Here is a 26,081-nt window from a genome sequence, read left to right on the forward strand (position 1 = left end):
CTCCCCGTGTTATTACTCATTGAAGTGCGTATGTGTCAATGCTATTCCTCAATTTGTCCCACCCCCTTCTTCCCCCAGCATTGGACTGTTTTTACACTAATGTGTTTAAAAGTTGAATAAGCTGATGAAATAATTTACCTAATGGGTGAACTTAAAATTGAAAAGTTACCTTTTTTCTCTTAGGATGGATTCCTGAACATCAGAGAATTATTAAATCCAGGCTGTTTATGGGTTGTTCTAGAAGTGAGGTTTTAAAGAGATGCTTTATGACTTTTAGAGGAAATGAGTGTACATTCAGTTAATGAGCATTGTTAAAACTTTTATTTGAATAGTTTCTTCAAAATTGTTTGATGAGAAGCATTTTTCTCTAATTTTTGCTAACGCTATATCTAACAAAGTTGTAGTTACAGTCACTTCTAAAATAAGTCAAATTATGTTCCTCTCACATATTAGTTGGAGAAGGAAATGGCAGCCCACTCCAGTGTTCTTGCCTGGAGAATCCCAGGGACGGAGGAGCCTGGTGGATTGCGATCTATGGGGTCGCACAGAGTCAGACACGACTGAAGTGACTTAGCAGCAGCAGCAGCATATATTAGTCAACAAATCTTTGTCAAATATTGTTGTTAAATGCATAGTATCATAACAGTCACTGTAGGTGGTGCTAAGGAAACAGTAAGCTCCTGTACGTAAGAAGAGAATCTATTTAGGAGGACAAAGCATGTACATGAATTGCTATCCAACCTTAGAAGTTAGTAATATAGAGATGTCATAGGAAGAAAATTATTAAGGCTGAGTATGGGTACAGATATTAAATGATAATAAAGATATGGAAATGAAGTATGAGTTAAGTTGAAAGCATCATGAAAATTAATGAGTTGGTGCTGTAGGATAGGAAAGATTTTTACAATAGATTGAGAAGTCCTTGGTAGTTGGTGAATAACTATAGAATTAGAATGGAGAGTCTGATGAGATTCAGATTATAGCATTTAAACTTGGTTCTGTCTTTGAGGGAGGCTGAAGGTTTTAAAGCAGCAATGATAATGTGAAGTTGGTATTTAACAAAGGTAGTAAAAGAGCTATCTTAGTAGATTTATCAAAGAAACCTGAAAATTCTACTGCTAGCTCCCCCCCCGCCCCAGTTGAGCGATAGCAGACAGGTTAAGAATTTTAAGACAAGCTGTGTGGTTGGTGTCATGTAGGTGTCTTAATATGGTACTTTTCCCCCTACTTTTTAATATGTCTTAAAAACAATTTTTTTTCACAAGAAAGAGAAAAATTAAAAATTATTAAAGATTGCACCTTTAATAATTTGGTTTTATCTTAAATATGATCCAAGATATTTTAAAACACACACACACACAGAAACAATCATTTAAAAAAGTCTTTCTTATAATTTTATCTCTGTATGAAGAAGTTTCCAGGTGCCACGGAGCTGTGTGTAGTAAATTTCAAATATAATCAAATTCAGTTCTAATGGTGATTTCATAGAAGAACCCTTGCTTCAGCAACTTAGGAAATTACACTTGATTTTCTTTTGAGTGTTACTCAGTTGCGCTTGAAATTGTTCATTTGAACCCTTCCAAACAAGAAGCAGGTGGTTAAAATGTGGGTTCTGTTTAACATTTACACAAAACATTCCAAACACAATGCACTTTTGCCATTTAACTGTCTACCAGCTCTCTCTTCTCTCTCATAGCCTGTCTTTCCTGGGCCATTTGATTTAACTTCACTGCGTCCCTGAAAAGAGAATTGGTTCGCAAGTAGTTACCTGCTAGGAAGCATTAGACTATTTTTATAATCTTCCAGCTAAAGCTTTTAATGTGGCAACGGCTGGTTACTGAAGCAGTTTAGGAAAAAGGAACTGCTGAGTTTGCCTTTTCTTTTCAAAAGGAGAAATACAAGGTGACACAATCGCATGAGATACGAGTGAACCAGAACGAGAAAGTACAGCCTAGTTTTCTGCACAGAACAAAAACAAGGCTTTTATTTCAATTCTATACCACAATCTGGATCTTTGCTTTTATATAATATGTGAACTATGGTTCATAAAATGTGATTTCCTATATGTGAAGTATAGTTCATAAGATATGCTTTCCTTTATCAGATATGCATGGGTGATATCCTGAACCTCTTACTGAGAATCCATTTGCTGAAAAGTACTTATTAAAATAGCCTAAATTTACAATCAGGTAGGAAGATTACATTCATAGAAATATTCATAGAGATACATAGACTTGGCTATTTCTTGATTTCTTCTTCACTTTCTGAAACAAACTTTTATAGAAGTGGGATATATTCTCTGTCCCCATCTCCCCCTCTCATCCACTCCTCAATCCACTGTAATAGAACTTTTGTTCTCATCACTCCTCTGAAATTACCTTCTCTGTGCTCAGGAATGACTGTCCATAGCCTAGTGCAAAAAATACATTACTCTTCTCTTTCTTAGTCCTTCTCGGGTCTCTGACACAGAATGTCCTCTCCCAGAATTACTTTTCCTTATTTTCTGAAAGATCTCTGTCTCCTGGTTCTTCTTTTCCTACCTCTTTTTCTCTTTCTCAGCATTCTTCACATAGTTTCCTTTCTTTGTGTATTCCTTAAATGCTAATATTCTGGCTTTGGCTCTTCGCAACCTAAAAATTCTCTTTTCGTGATCTCATCTGCTCTTTTGTCTTTAACAAACCTACATGCGTATAGTCCAAACTTCTCTTCTAAGATGCAGTCCTGATTTTTAGTTGCTTCCTGATGTATCTGCTCTGATGTGCTACAGTTACTAAAGACTCAAATGTTAAAATGTCCTTTTTTTTGGTATTTGACTTCATTTGCTTAGCATAATATATTTGAGAATCATTCATGTTGTTAGATGGCAGAGAACCAATTACTGCACCAGATAGTCTGTCATGGATGAAAGCAGAAGTATCTATTTTTACTTTTAAGTTTTTAATGTATTATATGTATTTTCCTAATTATTTATCAATAAGCTCGTCTATTCAATGGACTAGGTCTTTTGAACTGAATCAAGTAGAGTAACTGCAACAAAATTTTGGGCAGGCCCAATTCATTAAAGGAGGTAGGACCAGGCAATGAGAGAAAGATGACAATCATTTGTTCATATTGAGGAGTTAGTATAGACAGATGGTGGGAGGTAGTGAATATTAACTTCTGAGGTACAGACTACTTGTAAGCATTTTCTAAATTGTCTCTGCAATGTTCGATGTCAGTGTTGAAGTAGCTTGAAAATAATATTTTCTAGCATGATTATGTTACTTGGATATTTAGCTCTAGATCCCTATCAATTTGCAGTTTTTATAGAACACTAGAAACAAAACCATTGATTAATATTATAAATGAATATAAGTAATAATATATACTTTTGACAGTTCTATCTTATTTCTGATGATAACAAGTTTTTCTTGTCTGGAACTGGAGATTGGAGAGGCAAGTTCCTGAAACATCTCCTAATGGAATACTTACATTCCTCATTCTTACTACCACTTTTTCTTCTTTTCCTTTCTGATTATGTGTTCTTTCATTTCCCACTCTAGTAACTCAAGAAGCAGTAGATAATGGGAATTATAGTGGTGAGGACTGGCTTAGAAGGGGAAAGAATTATGCTTTATTACTTCCTTCTTCACGTGGCTTGTTCACTTTCGAGTTGTGACCCACATGAATGTAACTTAACATCTTTTGAGGCTAGATTTATGAAACTAGAGCTTGTTATTGAAATTTGAGAACAACTCTAGGGGCAGGTTGACACAGTCCCCAGTGGCTTTCAGTACTATCATAATATACCCCTTTTGATGCCCACTCTGTCTATGGGGTTGCACAGAGTCAGATACGACTGAAGCGGCTTAGCAGCAGCAGCAGATAAAGAAACAGAAATGCTGAATTACTGCAAATTGATTGTGGTTTCAGTTGAGAGAGTTTATTTAAGGGCAGAATGGAGCAAAGAGACAATATGTGTTTGCTTAAGACCATCTAATACATACCAATTAGATTATAAAAATGATAGGAAATATAACTTTTTATAATGATGCTCCTTTCTCCTTCTGTTAATTTTTCTGAGGGAAACATCTGTAAAACTGACCTTCTGCATTACTGGAAATAGGTCCTATTACTGGAATAGGAAATACAGTTTTAAAACATTGTACTCTCTAATATGTGGTGGTTAGTCGCTCTCAATCATGTCTGGCTCTTTGCAACCCCATGGACTGTAGCCCACCAGGCTTCTCTGCCAACGGAATTCTCCCAACAAGAATACTAGAGTGGGTTGCCATTCCCTTCTCCAGGGGATCTTTCCAACCCAGGGATCGAACCCAGCTCTCCTGCATTGCAGGCAGATTCTTTACCATCTAAGCTAACAGGGAAGCCCACTCTGAAATATAGATCATAGCAACAGTTCTTAGTCAATAGATTCTGGTCAATGATATTTTAAGAATGTGATGTGTTCTTCTCACATAAAAAATTATACACATATATACACTCATAAGATTGTACCTTCAATCCAAGGTGTCTTTAAAGACCATGAATATACCCCATGTTATTTCGGTTGTATTTTGGGTGAAGATAGAAGAGAAATTTGTTTTACTTGAGACAGTGAACTGACATATGTTTTAAAATGTAAATTATTTCCTTTTTCCCTTTTGAGGCAGAGCATATTTTCCAAAAATGACAATAATATATTTTGGTCTCACATACTGTTCCAGAACTTTGCCACTGTCCTTTCTGGGGAAACCATTTCTCTTCCACTTGAACTTACAAGGCCTGTGTGACTATTTCAATGAGAAGAATGCAACACAGGTAACATCCACGACTTCCAAGGGTAAATCATAGAAGGTAATACAACTTCTTTTGGCTCACTATTTCTCTCAAAATGTTAACTCTTGCAATCCATCCACCATGTTATAGGAAAGCTCAGGACACATGGAAAGATTACGTGTAGTTGTTCTGTCCAACAGCCCCAAAAGATTTCAGCCAACAGTCAATATCAATCTTGAGTTAATAAGTCTTCAGGTCCAGTCCCCAGCCTACAAATCATTCACCTGCTGACATCCCAAACATCATGGAGCAGAGACAAAATATGAATTCAGTCATCAGCCTTTAAGCTGTCCCTGCTAAGGCTGAGTTGAACAGAGTTTTTCTCTAATTGAAGATTTCTGAGCAAAATAAATGCCATTCTTTTAGGTTATTGAGTTTTAGGGTCGTTTTATAGGCAGGAGTAAACAGCTGGAATACATTTTGGTCTCAGGAAGCAACATTCAGCCAAAACTAGACCAAATATATATGGAAGTAGCTCTCGGACTCGGAAGCAGGCAGAAATGGGAAGCATCTTTAGGACAGTGTTAGATCGGAAAGGGAGAGAGGAAATGAGAAAGTTTACGGACCTTAAAACAACTTTTGGTGAAAATTTAAAGGAAAGAGGAAAATGTTGGAAGCTGGAGGAAAAGGTACTCTTGTTACATAGTAAAAGAAAGTTTAGCAACAATGTCTCCTCAATAAGGTGAAAAATAAGAAATACACCTATTTTCTAGCTAAGAAGAATTGCTGAAAGAGGGTTGAATGTGATTTGCCTCTTGTCTGCTTTTAGCTTCCTGTAGTAAAATGCAAGGAAGAAAGATGAGCTAAAGAAAGAAATGTTATATATAAATTCTCTAGGACTTGCTGGGTTGGAAAAGAAAACTGTTTCTCATTCCCAGCCTCTCCAGATGGCAAATGATTCTAAAATTAAGATGTGGCTTCTGAGCAGAGATCAAATCCAGGGTGCTGTCAGGAAAATGTGGTCTAAATATAAAATCTTTTGTTAGAGCCTCATGAAGTTTTTAGATGGTACCTTATAGACCATTTCAAACAGACGAAGGCCCTCTAGGGATCTCGCTAGGTGCCTTACAGATTCATTCTATAAAAATAATAAGCTTTCTAAGAATCTTAAAGGAAATGGCCTTAAGGAGACCTGAAGTCAGAAAAATATTTATCCCAGTGAGATCTGGACATATTTCTATTGTCTAATGGGGTGAATTGTAAATTGATTCATAAGAAACCCACAAAGTGTTTAAAGGAATTTTATCTCCTTCTACTGAGAAAGATATAGTATAACTTTGAAAGATATATTAAGATGATAAAGAATCTGCCTGCAATGTGGGATATTCATATTCCATCCCTGGGTCAGGAAGATCCCCTGGAGAAGGGAAGGCTACCCACTCCAATATTCTTGCCTGGAAAACCCCATGGGCAGAGAATCCTAGAGGGCTAGAGACCATGGGGTTGCAATGAGTCAGACATGACTGAGTGACTCACCCTTTTGCACTTTGGACCCCTTAAAAGCTGTGGACAGAAAACAGACTAAAAACCCACAAAACTATGAAGGTAACCTACATTTTATGGAATAGAAAACATATGTTAGTGGTTGGAAAGAGCCCCAGAAGCAAAGACTCATGGAGAATTTCTGGTAGTAGAACTGAGCACTAATCAGGGAACTGGTAATAACATGTATCGGGCTGTATTTAAGAACTGTTATGAACCATTGACTGCTGTGTTTTATATTTTTTGAATATGAATACATTTAATGGTTTTCTTCCATCTAATACATTATTGTATCTCAGGTATATGTGGAATAGATGAATCATTTCTACAGTTCACAGACCTGCAAATCAAGAGAAATGGTACTCGAGGTGCTTACCCAAGGAGTCACACCCAAAGAACTTCATCAGATTTAGATGACAAGATCCCAAACCTCAAGTCTAAGCCTGATGAGCTTGGAAGAGAGGTCTTGGGGAATAGTGAGTTCATTTTGCTTGTGGAAGATATATGAATTGGCATGACCGAAAGTTAATCCTGGCAGATTTTAGTTTCCAAGAGCAGCCTCTACACTACTTTTGGTTCCCAGTGATCTTCCAGAACACTGTCACTGCCCCCCCACCCCGCCATTAATGGAATATATGTCCCATTCCCTAAAACCTGGCAAACCTGAGTGGCTACCTCAAAGAATAGCATGCTGTAAAAAGTGGTGTTATGTGGCTTCTGAGGCTAGAGCATAAAAAGAAATAGAGTTTCCACCTAACAGCTCTTTCTCTTGGATTGTATAATTCTGGAACCCCATTCTGCAAGGAAGCCCAAGCTATAGGGAGATGTAGATGTTCTGACTGACAGCACCAGTGAAGGGATCAGACTACAGCCAGAATCGGTAGCCAGACTTGTGAGTAATTAAGCATTTACATCAGTAGTCCCCAATCTTTTTGGCACTAGGAACTAGTTTCATTGAAGACAATCTTTACACGGACTGGGAAGGAAAGTTTTGTAATTCAGTTGAATTGTAAATGTAATTCAAATACATTACATTTTTTGCACTTTATTTCTACTATTATGATTACATCAGCTCCAACTCAGATCATCATTAGATCCTGAAGGTTGGAGATCCCTGCTTTACATGATGCTTGCCCTAGTCTTCAAGTTGACCCTGCTGATGCTAAGTAGAGCAGATATGACCTGTCCCTACCAGACTTTGATCAGATCGCAGAATTATTAGCAAAATGTGTGCTCAGTCACTTCTGACTCTTTGCAACCCCATGGACTGTAGTCTGCCAGGTTCCCCTGTCCATGGGGTTTTCCAGGCAAGAATACTAGAGGGGGTTGTCATTTCTCCCAGGCCATCTTCTTGACCTAGAGATTGAACCCTCATATTCTGCATTGCAGGCAGACTCTTTACCACTGAGCCACATGGGAAGCCCCAATAAATATCAGTTTTTTAAACCACTAAATTGTGATGTGGTTTGTTATGCAGCAATAGATAGCTCAAATAACCACCAAGAATACTCTAAGAGGAATGATCATGGATTTTACAGACAAAGAACTACGCTGACAGCACATAGCACACAAATGGCAGAGCTGAGATGCAGTTCCAGAGTTAACCCACAGTTTGAATTCTTTTCACTCTTTGACACGCTTCTTTAAAAGGGCATAGGTTGACCAGATAGGCATTGAGTTGAACTAGACAAGTTCACGAAGCTCTAGACTGAGAAGATTGAGGCCAGCAGAAGGAAGATGAGATTTATAGTCTGCCAAATGCAGAGGCCTTCCCTGAAGACAAGGTACATTTTGTAAGAAAAAAAAAAAAAGGATAGTTAAATTCTGTCCTTACATTAATGAGTTTTAGTGTAAAACTTGAGCACGCTATATAGTGTCTGTGTGCAAGTTTTCTCAATGAGGAAATGATGATATAATACCTGTCATAAAATTGTTGTAAGAATTATATTTTTTTGTATAAAAATTAGAGAAACTATTATTATCTGTCTATATGACTGTAGTCATCTGAAAGTCCTGCTGGAATATGAGTGGCACACATCCATTGCTCTTTGACCTTTGATCAAAATGTCAACACTGAACTTCCCATTGCCCCTTTCACTTTAGAGATCCTACCATTTCTTCCCTTAGTTTCAGATACTCATTGCCCTTTGAGTCTTTAGCTATCAGAAGTCTGCCACTACCCCTAATCCTCAGAAAGTTTCTTCACGTCTCCTTCCTCTACCACAAGCTTTTCTGCCTTGAATTTTAGCTAAAATAGAATATTTGTTTGATGACATTCAGGTGCAAGTGAGGCTTAACCGTATAAGAACTTCGCACTTTAAAAGAACAGCTCATTAACTACTATGAATCTCTAATTGGTAGAATTAGTGGGAGAGAGAAGATTGTTCCCAGAGGTCTTTGCCTGCTCTCTCTTTCCTCCCACAATAAGCAGAAAATACTCCTGAATGTTACTTTATAACCTCTCTGCATTCCTTTGGTAAAACACTCTATATCCCAAGAGGGCCCAATAGAAATGAATTTGTTGCCTGAGGAGAGAACTGAGGTTGCCAGCAAGAACACGAATGAACTTTATTTTAAAATTACAGCAGTTTCTCTCCTACCTCTCACTCTCCTCTCACAGTGGGTGGAGTTGGGTGGTGGAAGAAGATACCATTATCGACCACCGTTAAGTGCTTGGTGTAGCTCTCATTTTATTCCACTGTCTGCTTGTGTATTTACTGTCTGGATCAGCCGAACTTTGTTTTCTTAAAAAATATTCAAATATTCAATTATTTGAATTCTATTGGGTGGGGGGGGGGGGTAGGAGAAAGGGATTTTTTGGTTGTTCTTATGACTCTGGAACGGGTGACTTCACTCCATTTTGTTTGACATTGAACGTAAAGCACGAACTACTCCTTGCTGTGCTGTCCTGCGGAGGCTCATGAGGTAGAAATTACAGAGAATTAAATGTATAGCTAGAAGGTTTTAGGAACAGGCATTTGGTTCATTCTTTAGGAAATATGCAAGAGAGACTTTTTTACGACTCAGGTCAATGAGGGAAAAAAAGAAAAGGAACAAGAGTAGATACAGCTTGTATCGTACGTATTTTTATTAATTCATAATCCCCAAAGTACATAAAATATAACTTAAAATTCTTTATAATTTAGTAAAGATGTAAAAAAATGTTGTCTTAAACAGTACTGGTCAGCCTTCATCTCAATTTCTGGCTTCATTTCTAGTCAATGTAAAGTTTTCCATTTCATTACATTCCTTTAGGATTTGTTACTTTGAGTTTTCATTTTGTTTAAGTTGGAGAAGGAAATGGAAACCCAGTCCAGTATTCTTGCCTGGAAAATCCCATGGACTGAGGATCCTGGTAGGCTACAGTCCATGGGGTCGCAAAGAGTCAGACATGACTGAACGACTTCACTTCACTTTTGTTTCAGTGCTCTCTCTGATGATAATTAAACTCACAATTTTATTATGGTAACCCTCACTTTCTTTAGCATCATTGTTCTCTTTGATCACAAATTCCTCTGTCCAGTGGTCTTGCTTCATTTATGTCACTATATGGTACTGTTACCTCTTCTAGTCTCAAAGGCTGGCTGTGTATGGGAATTTCTTGAGGAGCTTTTGAAAGGTTATGGCTTTCTAAGGCTCATCCAGAGGTACTGCATCATAATGCTTTTCATACCTGTTCTTTCCTTTTCATTCTCATTACCACCCAAGTTCAAACCTTCTTTTGCTGGGTGATTGCAATTATCTATTAATTGATTCCTCCAACTAGTCTCTTGTCTCCCCAAGAATGCCTTTGCCATATTAATTTTGTTAAAATAGTACATCACACATATTGTCCCAATAGTCAATAATTGCTAACATATTGCTAATAATTATTAATGTAATGTTATTGTTATTGTTAATAATTGTTGCTCTATTGATAGTTACATAATCAATTATCTTTAGTGTGGCATTTAAATTTTCTACAATTTAGCTTCTACATAACATTTTCAATATACTTCCATCCTTATCTGACTTGTCATCCCACTAGTATATAAGTCTGAGGAATATTTCCATCTTGGTTTAGACTCCTATAACAAAATATCAGAGGGTGAATAGCTTAAAAAATGAATAACTATTTTTCACAGTTTTGGATGCTGGAGAGTCTAATATTAAGGTGCTGGCAGGTTTAGTGTCTGATGAGATCCCTCTTCCTGGTTTGTAGATGGCTGACTTCTCATTGTATCCTCATATAGCAGAGAAGGGAACTCTGGCTTCCCTTTCACTTCTTAAAATGGCACTAATCCCATCACTGGGGTGCCACTATCATGATCTTGTTTAGACCTAATTACTTTCCAAAGGCCCCACCTCCTAATGTATCACATTGAAGTAAGGGTTTCAACATATGAATTTGGGGGACATAAAAAGATTCAGTCCAGGAATTCCTGGGTGCTAAATTCGAGTATTTAGGACTCAGTGCTTTTACTGCTGTGGCCCAGGTTTGATCCCTGGTCGGGGAGCTAAGATCCTGTAAGCTGCGTGGCACAGCCAAACAAAGATTCAGCCTCTGACACCTTCCTTCTCACTAAAAGACTTTCTTGTTATGATTTCTTTCATATCGTAAATTATTTCTTAAAATTTTATGTTGAAATAATTTCAGACTTTCAGAAAAGTTGCTAATGTAAAGACTTCCTTATTACTCTTCACTCAGATTCTCCATGTTAACATTTTATCATACTTGCTATAGCATTTTATCTGTCTATTAGAGAGAGAGAGAGATTGCTACCTATATCAGACATGATGTTTCTTAACTTCTGCCTTCTTCAGTGTGTATCTTCTAAAACAAGGACATTCTCTTAGATAACCACAGCAATATAACGATCGAAACAGGAAATTAACGTCGATATAATGGTCTCTTATCTACAGAAAATGTGGATTAAGCAAGGCACTAAATGAAAGAAAACACCGTCAAAATACATGTCTATGAAAAAGCCTTACATTGAAAATATAAAAAGAACTGTGTATAATTTGCTCATAAAAAGATAAATGCTCCCTTACCCACTGGGCCAAAGACTGGGACACCTCCCAAAAGAAGGTTAACAAATGAGCAAAAAGCACATGAGCAGGTGTTCAGTATTAGAAGTGCAAATTAAAACCACAATGAGATACTACCACACATTCAGTAAAATGCCTAAAATTATAAAGAAAACCCCAAACATTGTGAAAACATGGAGCAACTGGAGCCATCATGCCTTACTTATGGCATATAAAATCATTTGATCACTTTGAAAATTTCTTACAAATGTAAACACAGGTTTTCTTTATGACTTAGCATTTCAACTCCTCTTTAATTATCTAAGAAAAATGAAAACATATGCCCACAAGACTCTAGAAGAATACTCATAATATTTTATGTATAAAAAGCAATAACTAGAAACCACTTTAATGTATGTAGTATATCCATACACTGGGATAACATTTTCAGGAAAAGGAGATACACCACAGATACAACTATATTATGAATCTCATAGACATAATGTTGATAGTAAAAAGCAAGACATAGAAGAGTAAAAACTATGTAATTTAATTTATGAAAGTTTAAAGTAGATAAATATAATTTATGGTGACCAGAAATCAGAATAGCTCTTGCTGTGGCAGAATAACGTTTTACCGACAGGAAAGGATCATGAGAAAATGTTCAGAAGTGATGGAAATTTTCTATATTTTAATTCGAATGTGGGATTTTTAGGTGTATACATTTGTCAAAGGAGAGTGTCTCGTGTGCATTGCATGGTGTCACTTACACTTTGATAATAAATATAAAACAAAAGTTGTGAGTGGAGTGCAGTCGAACTATAGGTATGTGCAGGAATCCAGGTCTACTAGCAGTAGAGCTACTAACATCTCTAGATAGAAGGCCTGGGTGAAAGCAGAGATTTCCAAAATCCAGAAGGAGAATGAGTCCCCTACAATGGGCCAGTGAACTGACTTCATTTAGGGATATAGACAACCTTTGGTGAACTTGCAGGAACAGAACCAATGGAATCAATAACCAGAACTCTATAATCCTCTATCTTCTCTATATCCTGCTAGGACTTTCCGTTGTTTGCACATTTGAAAGCAGATGTGCTCTTCTCAGGGCCTCGAGTGGGAAGAAGAGGAAAGAGATTAGATTTTAAGGGGAAAACATAAGATACTGGGCATATGCCTTATTTTTACACAACCCCAAAGGGCAGCGCTTAATGATCATAATGGGTTGGCCATGAGTGTCTACAGATTGCAAGGGATCTAAGTGAGTTGAAGGTATATGAAAGAGGGTGATTGCGATAATTAATTCTGTAATTTAAGTTGTTTAGTAATGAAAGTAAGCATATGATGGGACAGTGCAGTTGTGGAAGAATCAATGGATACAGGGCCAAGTAGAGTCAAAAAGTTATTGCAGGGCCAGGAGGGGTTTTTGCAAATGAGACTATGGAAGGATTTCAGTTAACAAGAGTGAAAGGTCAGGTATGTGTCCATGGGATTCTGTTACTAAGGTGACAGAGAATAAAAAATGATTGAAGGAGAGGAAATCAAAGAACTAAAGCAACCAGGATAATGGAAGGATTTCCTGCAGATGTATTGAAATAATCAAGAATTATCACAATTCAAGATTATTGTTGCTTTCTCCAAGCAACAATTCTTGATTATTGTCAAGAAGGAGACAGAGAGTTATGAGCTAAAAGTTTAAAATGAATGATGAGGAGGACTGAAGATGACTGCAGTAAGGAGGGGAAGTGGGTGGTATAGTATGTTAGCTTGAGTCATCTTTGATATCTTTCTCCCAGCCTCCAGAGGCAGCCAGTCATTAAGTCCTGTCAGTCTATTGCATTTCTCAGTATTAGCACCACTTCAGTCACCCACTGGATTAAAAAAAAAAAAAATCATTTCTCCCTGTTTCAAAGCATCAGTTTTCTAATTGGGTTTCCACTAGTTACTTTTGCCAGTCTGTTTTCTTTGCTGCAGTCTGAATTTTTCTTAGTAAATGTTGTTAAGTCATGCAATCTGCCTATCTTTCCCTAATACAGGACTTAAATTTTTTTTCAGTGGGACTCCACTGCTTTCAAGATTAGGAGCAAAATCTTTCAGCTTCTATAGAATCTTATCTAGCAGCATATTCCCCCATCATCTCTCTTTGCACCAGTCACACTGGCCTTACTTTTCTATCCTCCTGCAAGGTCATTGCACATACATGTCTCTTACTTTGGCTGGGATGTGTCCTCTTTATCTACCTGTTTCACCAGGTTAAAGCTTTGTTCAAATATCTCCTACTAAGGAAACCCTTTCAACATCTCCCAGACTGAGTCTGCCCTAGTTATACCCTTTCTATAAGGAACAGTATGAGTGGTTTTTCAGAGAGACATTCAAAGGAGTATCTCATATTGGAGATATTTAAAGTTTATGTTCAGTTTTCCTTTCTTAGGTTTATGCTCAGATTGTTGCTGAGATAGAAGGAACCAAATGACATGTAAAAGAGATTATGCTTAAAGAAGTCACAAATGAAGTCTGTCTTAATGACAAGGTTCTAAGCGCACTAGTTTAGTGGAGAACTGATTGGGACAAGGGTGGAACTGTTGCTGGAAGCTCCCTCAAATGCAGCCTTTGTAGCTTAGGGATTTTGATTTCACTCTGAAGAATGAGAACTGATTTTGAGGGGTAGTTTTTTCTACGTGAAACAGGTTTCACTGAATCTAAACCAGCAGGGCCGCTGCAGTGCAGGAAAAAAAAGCCATCTGCCTCCAAGTAGCAGATGGGCCTTTGATAGCGACACCATGTGGTAGCAAAAAGCACCAACAGTAGTGGGCCTTAGACTTCATTGTCATTAGAATGATCAGGAAGCTTTGAAAAGATACCAATTGTGGTGATATTTGAACAAATCTACACATTTATTTCAAAGATTATTTAATTGTGCACTTAGATTATATGGATTTATGGGGCAAATTATACCTCTCAAGTGACAGAAAGTATAGAAACATGATACTAATATAATGCTTGGCCATATTCTTCAGCCAATTAAACAAGAACCTCTGGGAGCAGGGCTTGGACATTAACAGATATTAAAAGCATTCCAGGAAAACTTAGCAATATTTAACAAAGGCACATATGCACTTACTTTTTGACTCAATCCTGTTTCAAGGAAGTTATTTTGAAGAACTGTCTCTAGTAACACAACGCACAATATTACTCAGTAGAACATTGTTTGTAAACACAAAATTTGGAAAACCACCTAAATGTTCATTTGTGGAAGAGCTGTTGAATAAACTATGATACATCCTCTCTATAGAGAGTATTATGCAGCTATAAAAAGGAATGAGGAAGACCATTTTGAACCAACATACAGTGATATCCATAATCTGCTTTCATATAAGAAAGCAAAGTATCAAAATATATCTAGAGTATGGTACACTTCAAGTAAAAATGAAGTAGATAGAAGAAATTAAACATATATCATTTGGGCAAAAACGAATATGGCAAGAATAAGTTAAAACCTTAATGTTATTAAAATTAAAACCTTAATTTATCTGTAGAGATGTTTGGGAATGGGTAGAAGGGATGAATGGGGACACTTCTGTAAACACATCTTCTTGTATTGTTCTGACTTTGAGAACCAAGTAGTTGTTCACATATGAAAAATGTGAGTACTAACCAAGATGGGTGGGAATCCAAACAATATAAAAGATTACTAATAAGCTGGTAAAGAATCCGCCTGCAATGTGAGAGACCTGGGTTTGATCCCTGGGTTGGGAAGATCCCCTGGAGAAGGGAAAGGCTACCCACTCCAGTATTCTGGCCTGGAGAATTCCACAGACTGTATAGTCCATGGGGTTGCAAAGAGTTAGACATGACTAAGTGACTTTCACTTTCAATAAGTGTACTAGAAATGGATACCACAACCATAACAAATGGGATAGAAAGTAATAAACCTAAGTAATATTGAAAAACAGTTATTTAAATATATTCCACAAAGTCAAAGATAAAAGCACCTGTGAGTGCTCAGTTGCTCAATCATGTCCGACTTTTTGCGATCCCATGGACTGTAGCCTGTCAGACTCCTTTGTCCACGGAATTCTTCAGGCAAGAAGACTGGAGTGGATTGCCATATCCTTCTCAAGGGGATCTTCCTGACCCAGGGATCGAACCTGCATCTGCTGCATTGGCAGGAGGATTCTTCACCCCTGAGCCTCCAAGGAAGCCCACAGACAAAAGAGCTACATGTAAATATTGCACTCGTTTTAGTAAATTTGTTTTTCACAGAGGTTATGTATATTAGTAATTGTGAAACTGTGTATATTCAGAAATTGAGTAAATAAGTAAATAAATTTTGTAGAATGAGAGCTGAATTATCACTGTCAGAAAAAGGAGTTACAAATGAGCAAAGGGAGAAGACTAGAGGGAACCTTGTGTATTAGAATTATAGGTATCAATTTCACTGCTAGTTTTATATACACATAAAAACATAACATTAGCTTCCTTGGTGGCTCAGATGGTAAAGAGTCTGGCTGCAATGTGGGAGACCCAGGTTCGATCCCTGGGTTGGGAAGATATCCTGGAGAAGGAAATGGCAATCCACTTCAGTATTCTTGCCTGGAAAATCCCATGAGTGAAAGAGCCTGGAGGGTTACAGTCCATGGAGCTGCAAAGAGTCGGACATCACTGAGTGACTAACACACACAAAAGCATAAATATATTCATTTATAATAATTGTCTATAAATTATTATGTATACAATACATACAGGAAGAGAGAGAGGGAGAGTGAAAAAGGGAGATATAAATGATACCAATGATAAATTTCTAGTCCATAGTTTAGAAACTCTCACAGATTGTTACCATGTTTCTACCACCTTCAGAAGCCCTGGTTTGTCTCTTCTGGGAGCTGTGGTATTTATCCTTGCTTCCTTTCATTTTGCATTGACTGTGCTAAGACCTGGACTAGGGGAATGGGAAATACTTTTTATGACCCAAGGCCTGGTTTACAAAGCTTTCATCTAGTAGTTCACTTGATGAAAGTTTCTCAAATGATCACTGGGGCTGGGATCTCCAGAAACTTCGTAGAGGTGGTGGGGTCCTGAGTTAGGCCTGGAGAAAGAGAGGATTTGAATTAGTGAGCAGGAGGTCATTAGCCCTTATCACTGGGGACTGTGCAGTGAAGACAAGCAGAGGAGGACAAGCAGTGGGAAGCCATGAGAAGTTCTGAAGAGCAGAGAGAGATGGTGAGTGCAGAACGGGTTGAGATGGTGACCTGAGACAGGGCATGTGAGTATAATGGCCCACCTGTGACGTCAGACAGCCTAACCCCAGAAACAGAAATTATCATGCCACCTTTTAAATTAATTCTCTCATGTAGCCTACTTCAGCAAGATATTTCAGGAAGATAATTGGAATTGGCTGGTTTCCAGGTATCTTAAAGATCAAATTCCAAACAAAATGTGGGCAAACTTCAAAGTAATACTTTTTCTGACATTTCTCAGACCATGTACCACAGCCACTATTCTCAGCTCAAGCCCACACCTGTTCTCGGATTCAGGTGAGAAAATGATGATTGCTCTAACATCACAACACTCTCTACCAAGTAGTTACCCTGGTTTGGCTGGTGACACCAGCTAGCTGGCTGTTGGTGGGAGCATCCTGCCCTCTGCTGGATTTGGCAGGAAAAATGAATTTGCATTGCCTGTTAAAGAATTAATGAAGGATGAGAGTTCGGGGTTTTATCTGAAAATAAATATTTGCTTGCATGTTGATGGGGACTAATTAATCAAGAAATGCATCCCCTGAAGGACATGTGGCTTCTTAGAAGACTTCCAATCATCCGGGGAAAAAAAAGAACTTTGTGTAGCATACGCATACTTCTTGCTCAGTAAACAGGGGTACAATATTAACATTTTTAAAGAAATGTAAAGAATCAAAGCTGCATCTCTAATAATTTTTGAAGTATTCACATGGTTTATGATGGAAGAACCTTGGGAGTACTGTCAGACTGCCCACCTAAAAATGTTGCTGTGCGGATCAGATGCACTACTAAGGAAGGAGAAAGCACTTCACTGTGTCCACTGAAAGTGTGACATCTCAAATATATATGCTATTCACAGGTTCACACCAGAATATGCACACACATAACACACACACACACACACACACACACACACAAAGTGATATGGAGGAGGCTGACCTCAGCAACATTGCAGGTTTGGATCCAAATCACTGCAGTAATGCAAGTATCACAATAAGCTGAGTCACATAAACTTTTTGGTTTTCCAGTACATATAAAAATTATGTTTACACTATACAGTAGTCTAGTAAATGTGCAATAGCATTATGTCTTAAAAAAACAATGTATATACCTAAATTATAAATTATGCTACAAAACTGCTAACCGTGTCTCAGCCTTCAGCAAGGCTGGAGGAGGTTCTTGCCTTGAGGATGATGGCTGTTGGCTGATCAGGGTGGTGGTTGCTGAAGCTTGGATGGCTGTGGCAATTTCTTAAAATAGGATACCAGTTAGCTTGCTTCCTCGGTTGACTCTTCCTTTCATGAATGATTTCTCTGCAGTCTGCAATGCTGTTTAATAACATTTTATCCAAAGTAGAACTTATTTCAAAGTTAGAATCAACTATCTCAAACCCTGTTGCTGCTTTATCAACTAACTTTACATAAGACAGACCACACAAGAGTTCACACTAACGTACAAATCCACATTGTTCAATTATTGAATTCCTGAAATTTATTTGAGTAAAACTAGAAAACAAATCATCAATATTTCAAATGCAGAGAATGAAAAGAATGGATATCCTGTAAATAATTTTTATAAGAAACTCTAGAGACAAAACAGCTTGTTAACTAAGCAGTGTTTATCTTCAACTGACTATCACTATGCTCTGTACAACCTATAAGAACATCTATTTTTCTCACTGTCATAAAGAGAAACATGGCAAAAGTGAATCTGAAGGATAATCTTTGACAGCAATATAACCTCCCTTTTCTTCTTTCCTCCTTTTTTCTGGGCTCTTCCTATCCCTCACTTCTCTTGTCCAGTTTCATTTGAAACCAGAAATAAATAGCTTCAGCTAGTATTGTCACTGCTTCAGTGGTTAGCTTTCTCGTCCTCTGTAGCAATTCCATAAGCATACCATTTTCTCTTCAGTGTAATTATTATAATTGGAGTAGAATATGGTCTTGGCTCATTTAAAGGGTAAAAAGCTGAATGGCAATGATGTTGATATTATTGTAGCTTTTTAATAAAAATAGTATATTTTTTAACTGAATAATTTATTTAACTTATATTATTCTCTTTATTAGCAGCTTTGCGTAATAAAGGGTTTTTAGACATCCCATTTGTGCTTTCATGTGCAGAGTAAACCCATGTTTAATTCATCACCTTACCAGCTTCAAGAAGTGTTATATTGATGTTTTGTAGGAAATTCAGCTTCAACAAAGTTGTAGTACTAGTTGTTGAACATACAAAGGAATCTCTCTATATAGGAAGTTTGCAAGCTTTAGTTACTTATTTATGTAAATAGATACATAACAAGCTAGTGGTGTGAAAATTGGGGAAGAAGTAACTAGAAGTATACGATCTTAAAAAATGAACAATTTTCCAGGTGGGCAGAGCTCATCACGTATGTATTGGAGGGATTGGGGAGCAGCCTTCGAGGCAGTGTTGCAGGTAAGTATGATATAGTGAAAATTATGAACGTTTATGCTGCAGTGAGAATAATAGGGAGATGAACCTGAGGCTGGACTGGTAGTTTGGGGCCCAGTGTAGAGGCTACTTAGTTAATAAGATAAGGAGTTTGAATTTCATGGGGTATATGTATCAAATAATACACTTAAAAACAGATCAATTTTATTTCTCTGTTACATTCCTTTTAAAAATATTTATTTGTTTGGTTGCGCTGGGTGTTAGTTGTGGCTTGTGGGCTCAGCTGCAGCAAGTAAACTCTTAGTTGTGGCATGTGGGATCTAGTTCCCTAACCGGAGATTGAACCTGGGCCCCCTGCACTGGCATTGTGGAGTCTTAGCTACTGAACCACCAGGGAAGTCCATCTTCTGTTATATTCTGTTTAGTCAGAGAAGAGTTTATGAGGGAGGGAAGTTGAGTTTAAAGTGGTATTATAATTCCCTCTGACTTTCAACATTTGTGTAAGTTGCTGAATAAGGACTGCAATGGTCTCTAAGTTCCATCCAAACTGGGTTAGAGACTTCCAGAGCAGACTAGAATTGTTATCTTGCATTTTAAAAACACAACAGCTTAAATCCCTTTTGATTCATCAAAAAGTCACACATTTTTAAAAAACAGCCTCTTTGGTCCAGTTAGTCATAGATAACCATAAAACTTAAAATATCTAGTCTGCTGTCTAAGGAGAAATATTTAGAAATGGCACAAGTCACTTTCTATATCTGACCTGCTGTTTTGTCACATAAAACAAAAAAGAGGTCAGAAAAAGACCCATGGATAAAGCCTCTCCACTTCAGGAAATAGGCTTGCTCATCTGATTAATCATGTTTTGAGTCAAATTACTTACATAAACTGCTTGCAATAATATTACTGATCTTAACTCTTTTTGTCTGCCTATAGTAATTCCGTAAACATTGCAAGAGACAGGACTACTCACAATAAAGCTTTGTTTATGGCTTCTTAAAGCACTTTGAATTGATACTCCCCAACTCTGGTCATCGTAATGAGATTTACAGGTAATCTTTTTTGTGTGTGTTTCCTCAGCATTTAGCACATTATAGGCATTCTGATGGAGAAGGAACTGGCAACCCAATCCAGTACCCTTGCCTGGAAAATCCCATGGACGGAGGAGCCTGGTAGGCTGCAGTCCATGGGGTCGCGAAGAGTCAGACAGGACTTCACTTTCACTTTTCACTTTCGTGCATTGGAGAAGGAAATGGCAACCCACTCCAGTGTTCTTGCCTGGAGAATCCCAGGGACGGAGGAGCCTGGTGGGCTGCCGTCTGTGGGGTCCCACAGAGTTGGACACGACTGAAGTGACTTAGCAGCAGCAGCAGCAGGCATTCTGAAAGATGGAGCACATTCCATTAAACAATTTGGGCAAAAATGAAAGCGTAAATAAGTGTAAGACGGAGTGTAGCCAGGTGCTTTGTACCCTGACTGGGCAAACAAAGGCCAGGGACTAGAGAGAGAGCCTGGAGGAGCACAGATCTTCACTGTCTTGCTTGTTTTTGTTACCTTCAGCGCTGCACACATAGTAGGTACTCAATAAATATCTGAGGTCTACTGAAACAATGAACAGACTCCCTTTCCTCATGACTTTGCTTGCAGTGGTTACTTTGACGGCATAATAGATGAATAATTTCTGCATGACTACTTGGGCTCCTGAGTTAATGTTTGCAAAGCTCTTTGAACTTCTTGGGAAAGAGAATGGTGTTTTGTTTGGCACCCTTTCACGCTTGCAGTGGCACACAAATTCCTCCTCCTCTTCTTCCTTCGGCTCTGCCTGCCCCCAGCTCTGCGCCGGGCCGGATCTCCCAGAAGGCAGCCACACCGCTCTCCCGGCCTTCGTCCTGCCACCTCCAGCCCTGCCGCACAGGTAGGGGCAGAGCAAACGCCAGAGAGATTTAAGACTTTGCAAGAGACTCTGGTAAAATGGAATCTGGGTTGATCCTAATAACACCTAGAGCAACTGGTGTATAGAAGGATGCAGATTCTTCGTCAGCCATGGAAGAAACTATTGGGACAGGCAGGTTGATCTGGGAGGATACACTGATTTAGCTCCTGAAGGGAGATAGAGGGTGTCATAGAGGCAATTGGGAGCACACGCTGAAGCAGCTGATTTCTAAAGTGTGTATGATTTTAGACACACAATACAAAACCTTATCTAGTAACTGGTAGAAGATACTGTAGTTTTATAAGAAGGAACTCAATAAGACAAGATGTGTTTCTTTTCCATGGGTAGAAACTTCAGCTTTTATGATTACTTTCCCTACAAGTTTTTTTTTTTTTTAAGTATTTGATGATAAAAAAAGAGATTCTATCTCACAATAGATAATCACAGGCTGCAGTGTTTTCTGAGGTGTTTATTGCTATAAAAATTGTCTTGATGTATAGAAACAATAATTAAACAGGTCAAATGTGATTTGGGAAACAGAACTGTTTTCTATTAAGAATAGAAGTCCTTTATGAACAAATTCAAGAAAAAGAGTTTTTTTCTTTTTGAGGTTACAATATATGAGCTTGCAATTGATCACACACCATGAATATCTCAAGGTAATTCAGGGAAAACTGGTTACAAGCACAGAATAACTAAAATGACTATCAGTGGAAGATCTTGCCTAAAGACAGGAACAGATCTTATTTTCCACAACTTATAAAATGACTTGTTTTCCAAACTAAATCATGATGTTTTCTCTGTGTGTGGAAAATTTTTCATGATGCATATTTATATGCTACTTGCTGTAGCAAATTTGCTCTCTCTAGAAATTGTTTCTAGGGATTGGAAATGAATGTTATGTGGATAAAAAACTAACATGGTTTTCTGTTGAAAAGACAGATCACATGAATGGTGTCTTCTTTGCTTTAAAGGGAAAACTCAGGTAAGTTTGACTTTAGTTGAACAGCATGGAGTAAACCAAAGGTCTGAAATTTTGTTTAGAATAAATTATGGAAGTTCCTTCCAATTAAACTGAACTCATTAATCTGAAAACAAAAGCAAGGGGAATAAAATTTGGAGTTAGTTTATAGTAAGTAACATTTGAAACTCTGAAAATTTAGTGTCCCCATAAAATCCACATGTGAAACATTTAGATGGGAATGACTTCAGACAAGAAATGGTTTCTTTCTCCACTTAATTCAGTATAGAATAGAATGAAGAGCCTTGATTTTCCACTTGTACAGGGCTCAAGCATCAATAGGCATTACTGAATTTTTGTTGTTTCTTTTTGTGAGGTATTTGCTACTAAACAGTTTGCCCATGTCCTGAAATAAATAGATGGGAACCCCCTTCAGGAAGAAAGGAGAAGGACAGTATGAATTAGGGTGAGATAGAATTTCCTTTTTGGAATGTCAGTGACTTGTTGCATTGCAGGGGGTTGTAAATTCATTTAGAGCAGACCATATTATACCTCTTACAGCTCTGGTGAGGCAACCAGGAGGGATCTCTGGCTGAGATTTACCAGCTAAACTTCTATGGTAAGTTCAACTTTGAAATATGTGCTTGATTCTCATTATGTTCTTGTCTTTGATGTGGGGGAGGGGAGGAAGTGAACAAATTCTAGTGAGGTGTTTTATAATAAGATAAATAAAATATGGATGGAATTATTGTTGGGAATTCTTTATTCAAAGTGTTTAATGAATAAGCTACTTGGTTCTTTCTGGTTTAGTTCCTAAATGTTTTCAGCTTCTACTTGTTTACTAGGTCTCTTTTTGGTTGATATTCTTGTAACTATGTCTCTTCTACTTTCTCTGATAGCATAAGGTAAGTAGATTTGATCATAGGGATGTCTTCTTCCAGGCAAATGTTGAATTTGTGACATCCAGACAATTTTGGGTGACAGTTAGAAAGATCCAGTAAAAACAGGAGTGTGATGTAACTGCAAGAAAGGAAAAATACCAATAAAATAGGCTGATTTAGAAAGTTGAAGGTTCTTGTTAGGAGAAACGGAAAGAGGAAATTGGTGGGAAGCCAAGTTTAAATGGACTGAGCACTAGAGCTCAAATATGATATTCTAATGACGAAGACAGGATAAGGCAGCTAATGGAAATTTACCGTGTGTGTGTGTAAGAAAAAAGGCAGAGAAGACATTATTTTCTTATCTAGATCCACATTAGCCTTTCTGAGGACAGGGACTCTGTTCTTAGCGCTGTACAATCTGCAAAGAATGGACAATCAAAAAAACGTACTGATCAAAAAAGATATTTCTTTTTGTAGCTGCTACAAAAAAAGATCACCAAATTAGGTGCTTTATGTACTTTCTGTGAGACAGGCCTGAATAAGGTAATCAGAGCTCAGCCAGAGGCCGTTGGAACTTACTCAAAAAGTTGCAGCCAGAAGGTGAGCCGGGAGCAGATCACAGTGTTCCCTCACATGCTCATCAAGGCAATCACAGTTTTGGTTCAACCACCAGTGGTCAGGACATCGTCTCCAAGAAAACTTTATTAAAGGACAGCTTTGTTGTCAAAGAAGAAAGACAGAGCAGTGGATCTCAAACTTTTAGGATGCAAAGTGTTCTAGGACTAGTTCTGGAACTTCTAGAGATTGTCGTTCTTACTTCTAGTGATTCTGATTCAGGAAGTCAGCAGTTTGGGCTGGGAATATGTATCCCTGGGAATCTTTACTTTGTAAAAGAGGTAGGTGTTGGAGGACATCACTCTTGAGAAAGAATGTATAGAGTTTCTCTAGCTTGTTGATCTCATCAGAGGACTGTTGGTTCAGAAGCCGCCAGCCACCTGGTGCTGAGAGGGACTGAGCAGCCCGGATGAAGAAGCAGTGCCTGTGGCACCCAGACCTGGGTTTGAATACCCCTGTGGCTTTTTCACAAAGTGCTTTTCCTTCTGAAATTCATATTCTTCTTTTTTGAAAGAGGAGAACCTTGGTGTCTACCTCATGGATTTAAAGAAATAATACAAAGCACCTAGCAGAGTGACTGGCATATAGTAAAGCAACTAGTAAACATTTCCTCTTGTGGTGGGGAGAGAAAGAAATGTCAATGATAATTCCTCTGAAGCCAGGAAAATAGTTTGCAGCAGATACAAGGCAGGATCAACCAGGAGGCTAGTTCCTGGATCCTGGGGGTCCAGGGGCAGTGTCTGAAGATAGATCCTAGACCAGAAGATGAATAAACATGAGCTTGGGAGACACAATTTCTCACCATTGTGAATGTTTCTTGAGAATAGTAATGAACAACACAGATGGTACACTTAATTGGAATTATAATTGATCCCCAAATAGTATTTAAGTCAATAGTTTAATGGATTTTCCTTGGGAAAACCATTATAAGAACGTCTAAAAAGGAACAAAGTGAAATACATCAAATTCAGTGATTTGTTCATCTCTGCCACCCACCCTACATCAAAGGAATAATGAATGAAGAGAGAAACAGTCAAAGGGAGGAAGGAAACAGGAACCACAAATCAAATAGACTGTCATTAAATGAAATCATTTTCTGGTAATTCAGTGTGATGTCAGGTTGTACTGAACTGGCTGGCTGGCTTGCAGAAGGCTGCTGCCAGGTTCTCTCCCAAGGTGACACATGAAGAGAAGAGGAAATGGGACTGATTCCTTAGTTAGGTGCCTTTTTAAAAAAAAAAATTTATTTCTTTGGCTATACCAGGTCTTAGTTGCAGCATGAGAACTCTTAGTTGCAGTATGTGGGACCCAGTTCCCTGAGCAGGGATCGAACCCCGGCCCCATGAATTAGGAGTGTGGAGACTTAGCCACTGGACCACTAGGGAAGTCCCAGTTAGGTGCCTTTCTTAAAAGACAAAGATGACGTTTATCAGCACTTGAAGGTAAGCTATGGCTGAACCAGCCAACAAGTTAATAGATGAGGTATGATATGAACAGGAAGGGGTTAGGTAGGCTCAAAGTATCTGCAGGCAAGTCATTTCGCTTCTTTGGGCCTTACTCGCCTCTCTAAATGTCCTTCTAGGCCTGATACATGGTGATAAGGCATAGATGGTGGGCCAAATCCCAACACTTTAAACATTTCATTTTATATTTCTCTCATCTGGAAAGAAGTCCCTAACTACAGTACCTAAGTTATCGCCAGATGAGAGCTATTTTCAGGAGTTTTGTTTACCCTGAACTATGAAATTTTTTGGCAACCCACTCCAGTATTCTTGCCTAGAGAATCCTGTGGACGGAGGAGCCTGGTGGGCTGCTGTCCATAGGGCCGCACAGAGTTGGACACGACTGCAGCGACTTAGCATGCATGCATGCATTGGAGAAGGAAATGATAACCCACTCCAGTATTCTTGCCTGGAGAATCCCAGGGACAGAGGAACCTGGTAGGTTGCTGTCTGTGGGGTCACACAGAATAGGATACGACTGAAGCGACTTAGCAGCAGCAGCATGAAATTTTTAGTGTTTCCCCCCAACAAATTCAAATTTCAACTTAAATATATTTTTAACAAATGCTGTTAGTTCTCTGGATAAACAACTGTGAAATTGATAGTAATGATAAATAGTGAAGGAAATAGTGATAACAGAAGCCATTATTTTTTTGAATACCTATCAACTGACAGGTATTATGGGCTTCCCTTGTGGCTTAGCTGGTAAAGAATCCACCTGCAATGTGAGAGACCTGGACTTGATCCCTGGGTTAGGAAAATCGCCTGGAGAAGGGAAAGGCTACCCACTCCAGTCATCACATTTCATCTTTCATCCTTATATTAACCTTGTTAAATTAACGAGGTTAACCTTGTGGCCATTTTCCAGGAGGATTATGAGAGGTCACAGAGACAGCAAACAGCACAGTCAGGATTTGAACCTAGGTCTTCCTAATTCCAAAACCCATGTTTCTACTCCTTTTGTGCCATTGTGCCAAGTTGCTTCAGCTGTGTCCGACTCTTTTGTGATCTCATGGACTGTAGCCCACCAGGCTCCTCTGTCCATGGGATTCTCCGTGCAAGAATACTGGAGTGGATTTCTTTGCCTTTTTCCAGGGGAATCTTCCCAACCTAATGATTGAACCTGAATCTCTTAAATCTTCTGCATTGGCAGGCAGGTTCTTTACCAACAGCACCACCTGGATGCTAGTAATATACCTTAATCTGCTGTACAACTGCATTAATAATAATCCTGTATAT

At 38.3% G+C, this 26,081-nt stretch overlaps 1 protein-coding gene across 1 annotated transcript in view; it reads left to right on the forward strand.

The window, feature by feature from the left end:
- Positions 1–22,441: 22,441 nt before the first annotated feature.
- The window catches only part of CYTIP (cytohesin 1 interacting protein), a 77,081-nt gene continuing 73,441 nt past the window's right edge, over positions 22,442–26,081 (forward strand). The window contains exon 1 of the mRNA XM_020910457.2: positions 22,442–22,463. Within this exon, the coding sequence (XP_020766116.2) occupies positions 22,461–22,463 (3 nt within the window). The 5' untranslated portion in view covers positions 22,442–22,460. The remainder of the gene's footprint in view (positions 22,464–26,081) is intronic.

Source organism: Odocoileus virginianus, chromosome 13 (genome assembly GCF_023699985.2).
Source record: "Odocoileus virginianus isolate 20LAN1187 ecotype Illinois chromosome 13, Ovbor_1.2, whole genome shotgun sequence".
NCBI lineage: Eukaryota > Metazoa > Chordata > Mammalia > Artiodactyla > Cervidae > Odocoileus > Odocoileus virginianus.